Raw genomic sequence first — 15741 nt, 5'->3', positions numbered from 1 at the left:
GTTTTGGCAAGCTTTGTTGCATGTGTCTGCACTTGATGGCATATGGCCTGCCTGCATTTTGATGGTTTTGACTTTGGGATTTTTTTTTTTTTTTAAGCATCCATGCCATGTCCCTCATATCGTTTGTACACCTCGTTGACTTTTCCCCTGCTTTTGCAACATCTCTGAGCTTAGTTTTGGCATGTGTTGGTCCTTTGCAATGCAGCTCATTTCTTCACAGCCTAGTTTTTGAAGACAATAAATTCCCCATTTTCTGTTTTTTTTAAATTTCATTTCATTTGATCCTATCTCCTTTCCAGAGTGTTTGTAAGGCTTTCTTTTCAGGGTCGCAAGATTCCCTTTCCCTTCCCAAAAGGAAATGAAATTTCCTTTCGGGAAGGGAAAGGGAATCTTGCGATTTCAATGAGGACCACTAGAGGAATCTTTGCTGCTTGTCCCTGCCCTTGATGGCATGCCATGCCTTTTGATGGCTTTCACTTTGGGAAAGATTTTTTTCCTTTTTTGTCCATTTTTTGAAGTGTCCATGCTATGTCCCTCATATCTTGCCCTCCATGTTGTGTCTTCCTCCCTGACGTTTTCCCCTGCTTTTGAAACATCTGTGAGCTTAGTTTTGGCATGTTTTTGTGTTTTTCATTGCACCTGATATAATCCCAGTCCATTTTCTTGTAATCGGGGAATTTCCCAAATTTTGTTTTTTTCTCCTCCAATTGCAATTCCTTTGATGGTAAATGAAATTTCCTTTCGGAATGGGAAAGGGAATCTTGCGATTTCCATGAGGACCACTAGAGGAATCTTTGCTACTTGTCCCTGCCCTAGATGGCATGCCATGGCTTTTGATGGCTTTCACTTTCGGAAAGATTTTTTCCCTTTTTTTTTCATTTTTTGAAGTGTCCATGCTATGTCCCTCATATCTTGCCCTCCATGTTGTGTCTTCCTCCCTGACGTTTTCCCCTGCTTTTGAAACATCTGTGAGCTTAGTTTTGGCATGTTTTTGTGTTTTTCACTGCACCTGATATAATCCCAGTCTATTTTCTTGTAATCGGGGAATTTCCCAAATTTTGGTTTTTTTCTCCTCCAATTGCAATTCCTTTGATGGTTAATGAAATTTCCTTTCGGAATGGGAAAGGGAATCTTGCGATTTCAATGAGGACCACTAGAGGAATCTTTGCTGCTTGTCCCTGCCCTTGATGGCATGCCGTGCCTTTCGATGGCTTTCACTTAGGGAAACATTTGTTCCTTTTCTTTTTTTTTCATGTATCCATGAAATGTCCCTCACATCTTGCCCTCCAAAGTGTGTCGTTCTCCTTGATGTTTTCTCCTGCTTTTGAACCATCTGTGAGCTTAATTTTGGCATGCTTTGGTCCTCTGCCATGCAGCTGATTTCCTTGCAGCCTACATTTTGTAATACACTAATACTCCCGATTTTCTGGTTTTTTCAATTGCATTTCATTTCATCCTATCTCCTTTCCAGAGGGTTTTTGAGCCTTTCTTTTGGGACTCGGGGAGCGAAAAGGAATCTTGCGATTTCAATGGGGACCAATAGAGGAATCTTTGGTTCATGTCCCTGCCCTTGATGGTATTCCATGGCTTTTGATGGTTTCTACTTAGGGAAAGATTTTTTGTTTTTTTCCTTTTTTTTTTTCAAGTATCCTTGCCATGTCTCTCATATCTTCCCTTTCAAATTTTGTCTGCCTCCTTGACTGTTTCCCCTACTCTTAAACACCTCTGGGCCTATTTTTGGCTTGCTTTCTTCCTTTGCAATCCATCTCATTTCCACATAGCCTTTTTTTGAAGCTACTGAATTTCCCGATTTTCTCATTTTTTTAGGTTTTTTGTATTGCATTGCATTTGATCCTATCTCCTTTCCAGAGTGTATGCCTTTCCTTTCTAATTCGAAACATTCCTTTATCCTTTTCCTGATGGTCTGGGGCTAGCCCAGTCCACATGATGGAATCGCCCATCTGCTGTGTCATGGCAGGGAATGGCTCTGCCAGGGGTCAGGGCTCCATGAGCTGGGCAGCAGGGCTGGCAGTGTCGGGCACAGGCACAGTGGCACACCTGGCTGCCGCCACTGTCAGGATCACAGAAGAACCTTCTCACTCTCTGCAGCTCCCATACAGCAGGGTGTGGCTACTGCAGGGCAGCCTCTACTCCCAGGAAACAAGAAGAGGACAAGACGAAATGGCTTCAAATTTTGAGGCTTAGATTGGGTATTAGGGAAAGATTTCTCTTCTGAAAGCGTTGTTAAGCACTGGCACCTGATACCTGTGGATTTGGTGCAATTGTCATTACATGAGGCATTTTCGCAGTGTGTTTTGGTGGTACTTGGGCACGTGGTTTCCACAGAACTTGTTAGTGTTGTGCTTGTGCCCTTTGAATTGATGGCAGGCACAATGCAGTGTGAGAGACAGCCCTGCTGCTGGCAGTTGTGAGCTGACTCTTTCTATACAGATGAGCTTTCCACCTTGGCTAGCACCAGTGCTGGCAGCTGATCCACTGGCAACATGCCACCTTATCCTGCTGCAGAAGACTTGAAGGCTCAAGCTTTGGCAGGTGAGGAGAATGGGTGGCTCTCCCAGCTCTTGAGGACAAGGTAAGAAGAGGGAAACCCTGTTGCACATCAGTGCCTTGAACTGCAACATCATAACAGGGGAAAGAGAGGGGCAAAGGCACAATTCTGCATTCCATGTAGGCAGCACTGAGAGTGGACCACTCAAATCCAGGTGTACAATACGCCAAATGCCACACGTTTTCCTGTGGGGGAAAAAGATCTAAATGAAACACAATCAAGATCCCAAACCAAAACTGCAATGTTTGAATTTTCTGTGCTTGATGGCTGAGAGAAACAGCTGTGCAATGCTGCTTGTCCCCTCTCTGCACACTCCTCATCTATGCTCATCTCAGGGCTCTCCAAGCCAGGTGATCATTTCTACCTGCTCCAGCCTGTGCTGAGACCAAGCAGCCCTCCGGTGCCCAGGGCCCTGAGCACGAGAGCTGGTGAAAGTCACCGCCAGCCACACAGCCTTCCCCTCCTCAGCTCCAGAGACACAAGGGCAGAAAGCTGTAACCTAAGCTGGATTGCACTGGCACCTTTGTTGGGCTTGTCTGTCCTCTGGCATCCCTCAGGCTGGGCGGTGTAAATCTGAGCTGCTTTCACAGGGAATTCAGGGTTTGCCCAAAGCGGGGCCTTGCTGAAGGCAAAGGCCACGGAAGGGCTCTGCCTGCTGTTGCCTGTGCAGTGGAAGGCCCCAGAGCAAGAGGGCATTTCTTGGCGGCTTAGATCCCCTCTTGACACTCTGGCCTTGCATGTTTGCCAAATCCACAAGGACATGCGGGGACATTCCTGCAACGATGTTCACTCCAAACCTTCCAAATTTCTCCAATTAAAATTCCGATTTTTCCTTCTGCTTGGAAGGGCATGTATTCCCTTGGCTGATGTTTTTGGCATAAAGGTTCTCCTCCAATGGAAACCCTTCCGGGAAACCTGAAACTCTTCTGCTCACTGAGAACCCATTTTGTCTCACTGGATCATGGGAAGTGCAGTTCAAAACCACCACCTTTCTCTCCTCTGCCAGGAGCTGGTTTCACAGCTCAAATGCCTGACACGATGCAGATGGCCCCAGAAAGGAGGCTCTAGCTTAGTGGGATAAGCTTATATGAGCTCTAGCTTATATCTGCCCAGGGAACAAAGAATATGAGCAGGGAAAAATGACCTCATGTTGCGCCAGGGAAGGTTTCAATTTAATCTCTAGGAAATATTGGATCAACCAAAAGGTGTCAGCCTCCAAATAGGCTGCCTAGGGAAATGGCTCTGAGTGACCACCCTCAGAGAGGTCGAAAAGTATCATGGATGTGGCATTTGGGGACCTGGTTGATTGAAGCAGTAGGCAGTGTTAAGTTTGCAGTTGCATGGTGTGATCTTCAGGGACTTTTCAACTGCACTGATGCTGAGATTTCAGTGTAGCTCAACTGTTGAGGTGTAAAAGCTTAGAGTCAGTGATCCTCAAGGGTGCCTTCCAACTGGGATATCTATGCGATTGCCAATGAAGGGAAGATGAAAATAATTGCAAAAGAGAAATTATTGGAAGTCGTTTGGAAAAGCTTCACTCAAGGGCAGCCCTAAGCAGTCCACCAGGGCCACTCTGAGTGCCTGAGCCAGGAGTTGGCTCAGGGGATAAAGGGTGGGGTTGGCTGGGTTGTGACATCTGTGACACGTGTGACATCACGGGGGACGTGTCACAAAGCGGGCAGCTCTAAAAGGCCCCAGCAGGTAACGCTGGCCCTGCATTGCTTTGGCAAGCGGTGAGTGCACACGTGGTGGGGAGGCTGGGCTGGGAACAAGGGCTGGGACAGAAACACTGCCCCTGGGGCTGGGTTCTCCCTCTGCATGCAGGGACAGCCCCTCGTGGGAGAGCCTTGGGCAGGCCATAGGGCTGCTGCTGCTGCTGCTGCTGGAGCAGCGAGACAGGCCTGGAGGCCTGCATGCTGTCTGTGGCCATGTGCTTCCTGTGCCCAGATCCCTGAGGATCCTATTCTCCATCCAGCAACCAGCAGTTCCCTCCCTTCCCGCCCCACTCACAGGCTTCTCTGCCTCCTCCTGCCGACCATGGGTCCCATGGTATTCCTTTTCATGCTCTTGGAAAGCTTCATCCAGTACCCACAGCCCGTGGCTGAGGGATTGGATGAGGAAACACGTCTGCGCATGGAAGTGCGTGCAAAACACCTGGAATGGGAGAGGCTTCAGCTGGAGCAGGAAGTGGAGCGGCACACCCAGGAGCAGGTGCAGCTCTTGCAGCTCTTAGCTGTTGCTGTGCTCCTGGTCTACGTCTTGGTCCTGTGGTTTATTGGGTGGAAAAGCAGCCTGAGGAGAGAGGAGGATGAAGAAGAAAACCGTGGTGCAAATGAAGAGGAAGTGGGCAATGTTGCTGCAAATGAAGAAGACAATCTTGGAAATGAAGCTGTCAATGAGGCTGAAATGGCAGCAAACAACAACAATGTTGCAATTGCAGTCCAAGAAGAAGACGATTTTGACGATCGCATTGGACAAGTTATAATGCAGCGCATCCGGTGGCCTGTACAGGACTTGCAGAGAGGCTGTCAGTGGACAATGAACCTGATGGACAATTACAGCCCTTACTTTAGGCATGTCTTGTCAAACAGTTTCTACCCAGTCCTGCAAAGAGCCATTGGGGTGGGCAGTGCCTTTGAAGGCTGGAGTCCCCGTGAGCAGGATGTGGTGTACCGCGTGCTCATCCCCATGACTCCTCCGCGAGGACACAGCTTCCACCTGCAGCTGGACAGTGCAGGGCAGGGGCACATGAGGAACTTCCGTGTCCTTGTGCAGCTGGAGTGCACCTGCACCAGGGAGCAACAGGCTGAGAACATGCTGTGCTTCCTGCACCACCCCGAAGAGGAGCTGAGGAGGAATCAGGATCCCAGCCTCCTGGACACCCTGTGCACCGGCTCCTACCTGGACGTGCAGAAAACTGCCCGCTGGTTCTATCAACTGGTGAGAGCAATCTGGCCAGCTTTGCCTCAGTCCCACAACTGGCATTTAGTGCTGCTGCCCTCCACACGCTCCTGCCAATTCAAGGTGACCAACACCAGGGAAAGCTTCAGGATTGAGATGCTCTTTGGGGTGCGGAGAGATGACTCAGCCATCTTTGTCAGCAGCCAGACCAGAGAGGCCCACACAGCAAGCACAATCTGGCCCGAGTCTTACGCTGTGGCAGAGGCTGAGTTCTTCAAGCACATTGCCAGGCAGGCCCCTCCTGACAGCTTGTACCTCAAATGCCTGCAGTTCTTCACCCGACTTCCACTGGGCTTCTGCTTTTCCACCTACACCATGAAGACCATTGTTATGCACCTGCTCAATGTCATGCCCGCCTCATCGTGGCGCAGGAGAGATCTCCTGGAACGACTGCAGGATATCTTGGACAGCCTGCGCTTATGTGTGCGAACAAAACGCCTCAACCACTTCATTGTGGGGAACCGGAGGCTCCCTCAGCACATCCATTTACCTGCAGATGTTCAAACAGGTGGGACATACAATCTCCTCCTTCGCCTGGCGCAGCAGCCGGATGCCCACGCCCAGGCCATCCATGACTACCAGGTTCTGAAAAAGTGGTACAAAAGAATCCTTCTTGCTGAAGATTGACCCAGTGAAACGGAGGAGTCATGGCTATGAGCACAGAGCTGTGCTTGTGCTGTTCACAGCTGGCAGCAGAGCACCACCTTGCAGTCCAAATTTGGTGGAGGAGAGGATGCATGCAAAGGCTCTGGAGAAGGTCCCACTGCCTCTCCTGCCACCTCAGCAGATGGAGAGCCACGGGAGGGTTTATTCTATCTCCTTGTATCATTTCATTTTCCGAAAAAAGCACCCAGCCTGCATTCAGCCCTGCTTACATGTGAACTCTCCCACTCCTGAAAAAGCACACAAAGAGAACATGCGTCATACATGAAGGGCCAAAGTCTGAAAAGTCCACCTGCAACATGAAGTTGTTCCTGGCCTTTGAAACAGGGCATGAAAGAGCATGGAAGAAGTGTGAATGTGGGACACAGGAAGAGAAAATAAATGGGGCCAAAAGGACCAAGAGAAAAAATGGGCGCTGCTGGCTGAGGATCAGTCAATGGATGGAGTCTCTCCTTGTTCCTGGAAGGGACATCTTGACGTCAGCATTGGAACAACAGTGTTGGAGCTGACCTGCAATTTTTTTATATAGATGGATCTAGATTTTTGTTTCATAGATATATATATATTGTGTATTCCTATTGTAGACTATGCTGTTTATAAATTATATATAATAGTAAATTACCATAGAACAAATCAAAATACTAATATGAATATTATAAAATAAAAATATGTAGTTATGATAAAGTATGTGATAATGTAGTTATGTAGTCAGGATAAAAAGTTATATTAAGGAGTTGAATATGTAATTATGTGTAAATACTAACAGTAGAGGGCATATTTAGTTTAGCTATCTGATGTGACTGTTGTTAACTATCTATTGTTCTCTTAGTATGTTATTGTATGGAAGGTGTTCCATAAAAGATATATTTATAACATATATATGATACATATTACATACATGTTCTGTTTACATTATATTTGAATATAATTCTATAATATGTATTATACACTGCATGCCTATAATATATTACATTGTCGATATAATTTTTATATATATATAAAGCCATATCTAGTGTCGCTATCTGTTGTGACCCATATTCATGCCTGATAGTTAGCGAATTTAAGAGTGGCAAGCTGGAAAATTCCTTGTTCTTGTTTCAATAAAATGCAGTTTTACAGAATGTGGAGTGTGGAAGACTTTATTGATCTCAATCAGGCTTATAGTAGTGGTAAATGTAACACAGTGGATCTGGGATCTTGAAGAGACTCCTTGAACTCAACCAAACTGAAAGTGATGAATTGGCTCAAGACAGAAATTAAGCTGAGCTACCCCCAGCCCCTCAGATCACAGAATCCCAGAATGGCGTGGCTTGGAAGGGTCCTTAGAAATTTTCTTCTTCCAGCCCTGCTGCCAAGGGCAGGGACACCTTCCGCTAGGCCAGGCTGCCCCAAGGCCCATTCAAGGTGGCCGGGAACACGGCCAGGGATGGGGCAGCCACAGCTCCTGTGGGCAGCGTGGGCCAGCCCTCAGCAGCCTCCGAGGCCAGAATTCCTTGCCCATCTCCAGCCTAAGGCCTCCCTGTGTCACTGGGAAGCCACTGGCCCTGGCGCTGTCCCTGCAGGCCTTTGCCAACAGCCCCTGTGCAGGTCTCTGCTGGCTCCCGGGCAGGGACTGGAAGGCCGCAGGAAGGTGCCCCTGGAGAAGGCCTTGGAGAGCGCTGGGGCCAGCAGTGCCGCCATGAGGGCAGCAAGCGGGGCATGGGCTGTCCATGGGTGCAGGAGGGCACACGGCGGGCGTTGAGGCCCTGGCAGCTGGAGCTGGGAGCTGTGCAGGGCGGCCGGCACAGAGCCCTGGGGTCCCGCAGCTCTGCAGCCCTCACGGCTGAGGCAGCTGCCCGGGCACAGCCGGCTGGGGACACGCGGCCAGCCCGGGGCCACCCGCAGGGGGAGCCGGCTCTGGGGCCAGCCCGGGCCGCAGCAGGGAGCAGCCCATGGGGCTGTGCCTGGCCAGGGAACAGCTCTGCCCGGGGATAGGGCTCTGGGAGCAGGGCAGCAGGGCCGGCAGTGCCAGGCACAGACACAGGGGCACACATGGCTGCAGTCACAGCCTGACTGCCCTGGGGCAGACCCAAGAGGCAGACCCAACATGGACAGGCAGGAGCTCCTCCCATCCTCTTTGTGCCCACGGGCCAGACTCTGCCTTGATGTATCCTGTGGCCTACCCTTAACCATGTGCAGCATCTTGTACTTGATCTTTTTAAAACCACATGAAATTGCCATGGTTCCACTCCTTGGGCACGTCCACATCTCTCTGGTTGGTATTCTATCCTTCAGGTGTGGCTACTGCTCCGCTCTGCTTGGTGATATCAGCAAATCTTCTGAGGATGCCCTTGCTCCCTTTGTCTACATCATTAATGAAGATATTTAGAATCACTGGTCCCAGAATAGACCCTTGGGGGACACCACTGGTCACCCATGTCCATCCTGACTCTGAGCTGTTGACCTCTGGAATCATCGTGCATGCCATTTCTTATCCATCCAGCAGTCTAGGCACCAAGTCCATCTTTCTAATATAGAGAAGATGTTGTGGGGATCATGTTCAAAGGCTTTATAGAAGTCCAGATAAATGACACCTGCAGCCCTTCCCTTGTCCCTTCATATTCTTGCTCTGTCATAGAAGGCCACTGGGTAGGTCAGTCAGGATTTACCCTTGGCTGTCCTGAATCACCTCCCTGTTCTCCATGTGCCTTAGCATAGCTTCAAGGAGGACGTGCTCCGTGATCTTGCCAGGAACAGAGATGAGGCTGACATGTCAGTCATTTCCAGAGTGTTCCTTTCTACCCTTTGTTAAGATGGTTGTAGTGGGTTCACCTTGGTTGAATGCCAGGTGTTCACTGAGCCACTCAATCACTTGCCTTCGTAGGGGGACAAGGGAGGAAAATAAGATGGAAAACAAGTAGTCAGTTGAGATAAGGATGTTGTCTAAGGTGAAAAAACAGAGTTTGTGCACAGAGAAGTAAAGGAGAAAAAAATGTAGTCTCTACTTCTCAGAGACAAGCGATATTCAGCCACTTCCCGGGAAGCAAGCAATTTCTCTGTTCTCTGGTCTTCTCATTCCCTCTGAGATACTGGGCCTATCATACCACATACCATAACAGAGCAGTGATACTTCCTATGGAGAGATCTGTTCAGCTTAGAAACCCAGCCATGAGTGGCCTCTAGCTGGAGCCAGAGGTTTACGTATTCCACTCTGGTCCTGTGAAAGCGTAACAAGGGAATGGCTGCAGGCGTGCTTGCCCTCCCCAGAACATCAATCTTCCCTGGTTTCTAGTTGGTTCCTTGTCTTGTTAAAGCACTCTGAGAAGGGGAAGAGGGAAAAAGCCTTTCCAACCGTTTGGCTAGCCCAAATCACATCCACTGATGAATAAAAGACAGAATTGCTCACAAAGTACTTGCTGACTTCTCTACTCCCCTCTAGCAGCGGTTTCTTTCATATGGTGATTTTTAATTTTGTGGGGGTGATGCAAAGGGATTTTTAATTTTGTGGGGATGATGCAAGGAAACAAGCAGAGAGAGCAGTCAGACTGCAAGTTAGGTCACTGCAAAGAAAAGGGGTTAATCTCCCACTTAGAGCTAGCAAGGGTTAGATTAAAACATGCCAGCGTGGAATGCTGCAACAGGTCCCAAATGGCTGAGCACAAGGAAGGGAAGAGAACTGGGAAAGGGTCTGGAGATCAGGTCTGATGAGGAGCAGCTGAGGGAGCTGGAGGGACTGAGATTGGAGAAGAGGAGGCTCAGGGGGGTCTTTCTCACTCTCTACAACACCCTGGCAGAAGGGTGGAGTAGCCAAGTGGGGGTCAGGTTCTGCTCCCAGGTAACAAGGGACAGGACAAGAGGAAACGGCCTCAAGGTGTGCCAAGGGAGGCATAGATTGGGTACTAGGGAAAAATTTATCCTCTGAAAGAGTTATTAAGGGTTGTCAAGGCTGCCCATGGAATTAATGGTATGGTCATGTCTGAAGGCTCTTAAGGGATGTGTGAATGTGGCATTTGGGGACATGGTTTCAAGGTGGGCTTGTCAGTGTCCGGTTTGTGGTTGGATGCTCTACAGTCTTAGAGATCTTTTTCAACCTAAACAATTCCATGCTACTGTGATAGGGAGCTAGTTTCAATCCAGAGTATTTTGTAATGTCATTTCATAAAGTCATTAATAGCAACTTCAATCTAGTGCTCAACTTTATGCAGCTGCTTTTCCCTGTACTCTCCTCATCTTCACCTTCAGCCTTGGGACAAGAGAATTGGCTTTGGGGGTGGGATCAGTGGTAGTGGGAAAGCCTCATGCCAGGAGGCTGTAGGTTGTTTTACTTCTGCCAAGGTTGGAGCTGCCTCCAGAAAAGGCTGTGATGCCTCTAGTCCCTATTCACATTCTTTGACCACTCTGAGGTGAGTTCCAAGCTGCAAGAGTTGTGGGTCAAGCTGAAGGGAGATCAGAGGAAGCACTGATCTGAAACCCGGCTGAACCAAGCAATAGAGAAAGTCTGTTATCCACATCAGTCCCAGGCTGTGTTTGCCAAGCAGATGAAAATGACATGAACACAAAACATGTAGGAAATGGTGGGAAAGTGGCTCATTTCCAAACAGCATGCTTCTAGAGTCAGGTGTGCTTCATGTAACAGTGAATGGAAGAAGCTGGTGTGCCACTGTTATGACCCTGTGTTGTTTCAATGTCATTGATCTTACAATGGAGTTATTACAGTATTATAATAATGCAAATTATACATATTTAAAACTATTGCAATATTTTCCAAGGCTTTATTACATTCAGGAAAGGCTTTGCCCAGTTGCCAATGGGAGCAGACGATGATAGAAGGAACCCACGCGTGAAGAAGACTTGATTTGCTGAAGTCACTTTGGCTTCCCCTCTGGCCATCTGCTGCAGTCTCTGACTTGATGGCAGGACCAATGTGGGGCAGGACACAGCCCAGCTGCTGGCAGCTGTGAGCTGACTCATTCCATACTGATGAGCCTTCCACATTGGCTGGCACAGGGGCTGGCAGCTGAGCCACTGGCAACATGCCACCTTACCCTACTACAGAACCCTCCCAGGGTTAATCTAGGGGTTGGGTGGCTCTCCCAGCTCCTGAGCTCCAGGTGAGAAAAGAGAAATGCTGTTACCTGTCAATCGCTTGAACTGAAACATCATAACAGGAGAAAGACGTGCAAAGGCATGATTTTGAGTTCCATGTAGGCAGCACTGAGAGTGGACCACTCAAATCCAGGTGTACAATATGGCAAATGCCACACGTTTCCCTGTGGGGGAAAAAGCTTCAAACAAAAGACAACAAAAACCAAAAACCCAAATAGTTACGTTTGAATTTTCTGTGATTGATAGCTGAGAGAGGCAGCTGTGCAGTGCTGATTGTCCCTTCTCTGCACACTCCTCATCTATGCTCATCTCAGGGCTCTCCAAAGCCAGGTGATCATTTCTACCTGCTCCAGCCTGTGCTGAGACCAAGCAGCCCTCCGGTGCCCAGGGCCCTGAGCACGAGAGCTGGTGAAAGTCACCGCCAGCCACACAGCCTTCCCCTCCTCAGCTCCAGAGACACAAGGGCAGAAAGCTGTAACCTAAGCTGGATTGCACTGGCACCTTTGTTGGGCTTGTCTGTCCTCTGGCATCCCTCAGGCTGGGCGGTGTAAATCTGAGCTGCTTTCACAGGGAATTCAGGGTTTGCCCAAAGCGGGGCCTTGCTGAAGGCAAAGGCCACGGAAGGGCTCTGCCTTGTGCTGCCCATGCCATGGAAGTCCCCAGAGCAAGAGGGCATTTCTTGGCTGCTTAGATCCCCTCTTGACACTCTGGTGTAGCAGGATAGCAAGATCCACATGGACATGCGGGGACATTCCAGCACTGACTTTCACTCATAAGTTTTCAATTCTCTCCAAGGAAAATTCTGATTTTTCCTTCTGTTGGAAGGCCATAGATTCCCTTGGTTGATGTATTTGGCACAAAGGTTCGCCTCACATGGAAACCCTTCTGGGCAACCTGGAAGTCTTCTGCCCACTGACAACCCTTTCTGTCTCACTGGATCATGGGTAGTGCAGTGCAAAAGCACCACCTTTCTCTCCTCTGCCAGGAGCTGGTGTCACAGCCCAAACCTTTCCCTCAATACTGCTAATACCAGGCTGTTTCCACATGGCCAAATTGTGTTCCCACCCAAGTTTTGCAGAGGGACACTTCAGGACATGTAGTCTTCCAAAGAGTCCTGCCCCTAGGAAGGGAGTTGAACTTTGTGCGATGGCTGTGGGAGGTCAGTTGAGGAAATACTGTCAAATGATCTTAAGCTCCTTAAGAAAGGAAATATGTTCAGTGGTATTTGCTGGTTTACAGCTAAGTGACTGAAGTGCAACAGCTAAATGGGACTCTCCCTAACAGAAATGTGCAATACTTTAGTAAAAGAAAGATTTTTGGTTTCGAGAACTATGTCTTCCAGAGAGGACTCCTTTTCTGACATATCCCTTGCTCAATTCCAACTTGCTTCAATGTTTTTCTCCCTTCTCCACTGTGATGGCAACACAGCTGCTGGCTTGGGATGGAAATTGCTTTGTAGCACCAGTGTTCCCGGTGAAATCCTTTTCTGAGGGTGGAAGAACCTTTGCACTACTGCAGTGGTCCAGAGCATCAGCACCTGAGTTTAGCATTCTGCTCTGACTGTGGGTTTTACAAAGTAAAAATCTCACTCCTGAGCACTTGAGGCTCATCCTCAGCCCGAGCCAGTGGCTTCCAAGAGTGGCTGCCCATCTCTGCTAGCTGGCAATTTGCTCCTCTGAGCGTACATGTTTCTCCAAGTCTCAGAGACATGAGTGTTTCTAGATACACTCCAAAAGCAGCTGTGAGATGGACACAGACCCTGCTACAGCATTCACCATGAAGCAAACACTGAGGGCAGGGCTGTAAGACACTTAACTTTCAGTCAGACAGACATTAGGTTTATGAAATCTGGGCTGTGAAAGCACTAGTGGTTTTCTAACAAAATGTAATGTTTGTTGCCCAAGACTCCACCCTCTAAACCAGGATCTCTGCAGACCCAGTCCCAACTTTCCCATTGCCTCCACATGCAGCAGTTTTGGCTGAACAAATGCAGCACTTTTCCCCAGAGTGGTAAGACAGCAGCTCCCCTCCTCCTTTCAGCTAAATTCCCACTTCCAGACAGGTTTTCAGCCCCCTCCTTTGGCCCAAAGCATCCACATGAATTTGTGTTTTGTGACTTTGAAGAAAATGTAAAAGGACTTATTTTATTAACAGCCAACAGACACTTGAAAGCAAAAATGTAACTGAGAAATTAATCATTCTGCACTGTCAAAGTGAAATTTATTATGATTCCTAAAATAAGTTTAAAATTAACCAAAAGATAAATGAATGAATCACTCTTTTGAAATAAAGTCAGAACTTCAATGGAAGGTATGTGTACTGGTAAAATTAAATGCAAGGACATCTAATTTTCTTCATTTAAGACAATATTAACATAATGTGCTGTCCCTTAGCATCTCAATGGCTTGGGGAAAGTGTTTCCCTTTAACAGAAGAAGTTTTGTGTGATAATGTTTTCCCAGATTATTGAAAAGGTTTTGTTTCCACTTTTTTTTTTTTTTTTTTTTTTTTGGTGTGTGGGAAGGGATTTTCTAAACAGCCAAATTAATTTCCTCTGAGAAAATGCCCACTTTCTGTTATTACCAGGGCAAAAATGCCATTGTCTGGGGAAAATGGCTCTGATGGGAATTTGAATTCAGGGGCAGGGCATTAACATTTACTGAGCTGGATAACAAGTGGGCAAGTGGGACAGAGTTTCATCTAAGAGGTTATATTCAGATTCTTGGTGGATTTTTTCCATAGTTTTCAAGTGCACAATTTGCTAGAAATTGGCAGGACAATGTGGCCAGCATGAGGTACAGCTTCAAGAGTGTTTTTTTTTTAATAACCATCACTGCCAGTTGTTAGTTTGGGAGCTGGTTCCCAGAAGCTCATGGGAAGATGGTGAGATGCACCCTGCTTGCTGCTGTGATCACAGGCTGTGAGCAGACAGAACCCATTTCACAGGTAGGACTGTGACCAGAGGAGCTCCCTTAATAACCCTACTGTGTTTTCTCAGCCCATTTTCCTCCTTGTGTGCCTGGCTGAGCAAGGATGCTGCTTTCCCAGTTGTGGCCACACATTCTATATTGGCCTTGGACCTCATCAGCTCCTTTATTCTCACTGTGCTATAACTCTGTTTCCACTGATGGGTACATTCTGTATTTTCCTTAAACCATATAGAACGAAAAATCTCACTAAGCAGAACAGCTTTGCCTTTTTCTGAATTATTTGTACGCAAGATATGCTTCACCCCAAGGGCTGGAAAGCCTCAGCTTCCCCTAATTAACACTTGTCTAATGCACTAAAGTGGCTTGGAATACTTTTATTTTCTGTCTGCCTTGGCTTTCATTTCAAAAGCACAAAATCTCTGACTACAAATAAATGACAGCTTTGCGCTGCAGGGATAAAGTGCCTGGACAAAAATGCTGCAGCGATATGAAAGGGAAATTCAAATGTCAACATCAAGTCCTTAGACACCTTTGAAAGAGTTTCCTGTTTTGCCAATTCTTTAGGGCCAGGCAGTGAGTTCATGCAGAGCTTGCTCAGAGCTTACTGACACCAGCAGGCCAGCTCACGGTGGTGACAGCACATATGCCAGTGACACCTCACTGCTGCAGCCAGCCAGCTGAACTCACAGCAGAAATCCACCCCAAAACAGGCTTCTTGCTACGAATCTCTTGCCAAAATTGGGCAAGAGCTTCAATCACCTCAGCTTCCAGAAGATGGGGCTGTCCTTCCTCTCAGTACCGTCCAGTCTGGTGGGATACTCATCTGACTCATTTTCACTCATAGTGCTCAGCAAAAAACTTAGAATCACATTATTGTTCAGGTTGGAAAATACGTCTGAGATCATTGAGTCCAACTGTTACCCCAGCACTGCTAAACCCGCCACTGAACCATGTCCCAAAATGCCACACCCAAACACCTTAGGAACACTTCCAGGGATAGTAATTCAATCATGCCCTGTATAGCATGTTTCAATGCCTGACTATCCTTTCAATGAATAAATTTCACCTAATATCCAATCTAAACCTCTGCCATACAACTTGAGGCCATTTCCTTTGTTACGTTTGATCTGGGAGAAGATACTCACCCCACCTGCTTCAACCCTCCTGTCAGGGAATGGTGGAGAGTGAGAAGGTCCCCCCTTGCGCTCTTTTTCTTCAGGCTGAATCCCTCCAGCTCACTCAGCTGCACCTCATCAGACTTGTTCTCTAGACCCTTCCCCAGCTCCATTGCCTGTCCCTGGACACTCTCCAGCCCCTTAATGTCTTTCTTGCAGTGAGAGGTTCAAAATTGAGCACAAGACTTGAGGGGTACTTTGGTACAGAGATTGTTTGCACATGACTGTCCTTCCCTGGCCCACAAATCACTGTGTGGCGTTTGCATGTGTTGCTGCTCTGGAGCTGGGCTGAGCAAAGATGGCGGTGTCAGCCCAAAGAGAGATTAAATGATTGTGGAGGAATTTCTTTATCACCATCC

General features: G+C 47.8%; 1 protein-coding gene across 1 annotated transcript; it reads left to right on the top strand.

Annotated features, from left to right (window-relative positions):
- The first annotated feature begins 4387 nt into the window (after nt 1–4387).
- Nucleotides 4388–6157, top strand: LOC132074880 (inositol 1,4,5-trisphosphate receptor-interacting protein-like 1). Its single transcript, XM_059474919.1, has 2 exons — nt 4388–4975; nt 5033–6157. Exons 1-2 carry the CDS (start codon nt 4388–4390, stop codon nt 6155–6157), a joined length of 1713 nt encoding a protein of 570 aa, XP_059330902.1.
- Nucleotides 6158–15741: the final 9584 nt, after the last annotated feature.

Source organism: Ammospiza nelsoni, chromosome 6 (genome assembly GCF_027579445.1).
Source record: "Ammospiza nelsoni isolate bAmmNel1 chromosome 6, bAmmNel1.pri, whole genome shotgun sequence".
In the NCBI taxonomy this organism is placed as follows: Eukaryota; Metazoa; Chordata; class Aves; order Passeriformes; family Passerellidae; genus Ammospiza; species Ammospiza nelsoni.
Note: the sequence above shows the minus strand (reverse complement) of the source record. Positions and strands in the feature narration are given on the sequence as shown.

What these genes read in the sequence shown, in the direction of transcription:
- LOC132074880 (XM_059474919.1), top strand. Translation starts at nt 4,388, where the DNA reads ATGCAGGGACAGCCCCTCGTGGGAGAGCCTTGGGCAGGCCATAGGGCT. An exon ending in AAGCTGTCAATGAGGCTGAA is followed by an intron (nt 4,976 to 5,032) that starts ATGGCAGCAAAC and finishes GACGATTTTGAC; the next exon opens with GATCGCATTGGACAAGTTAT.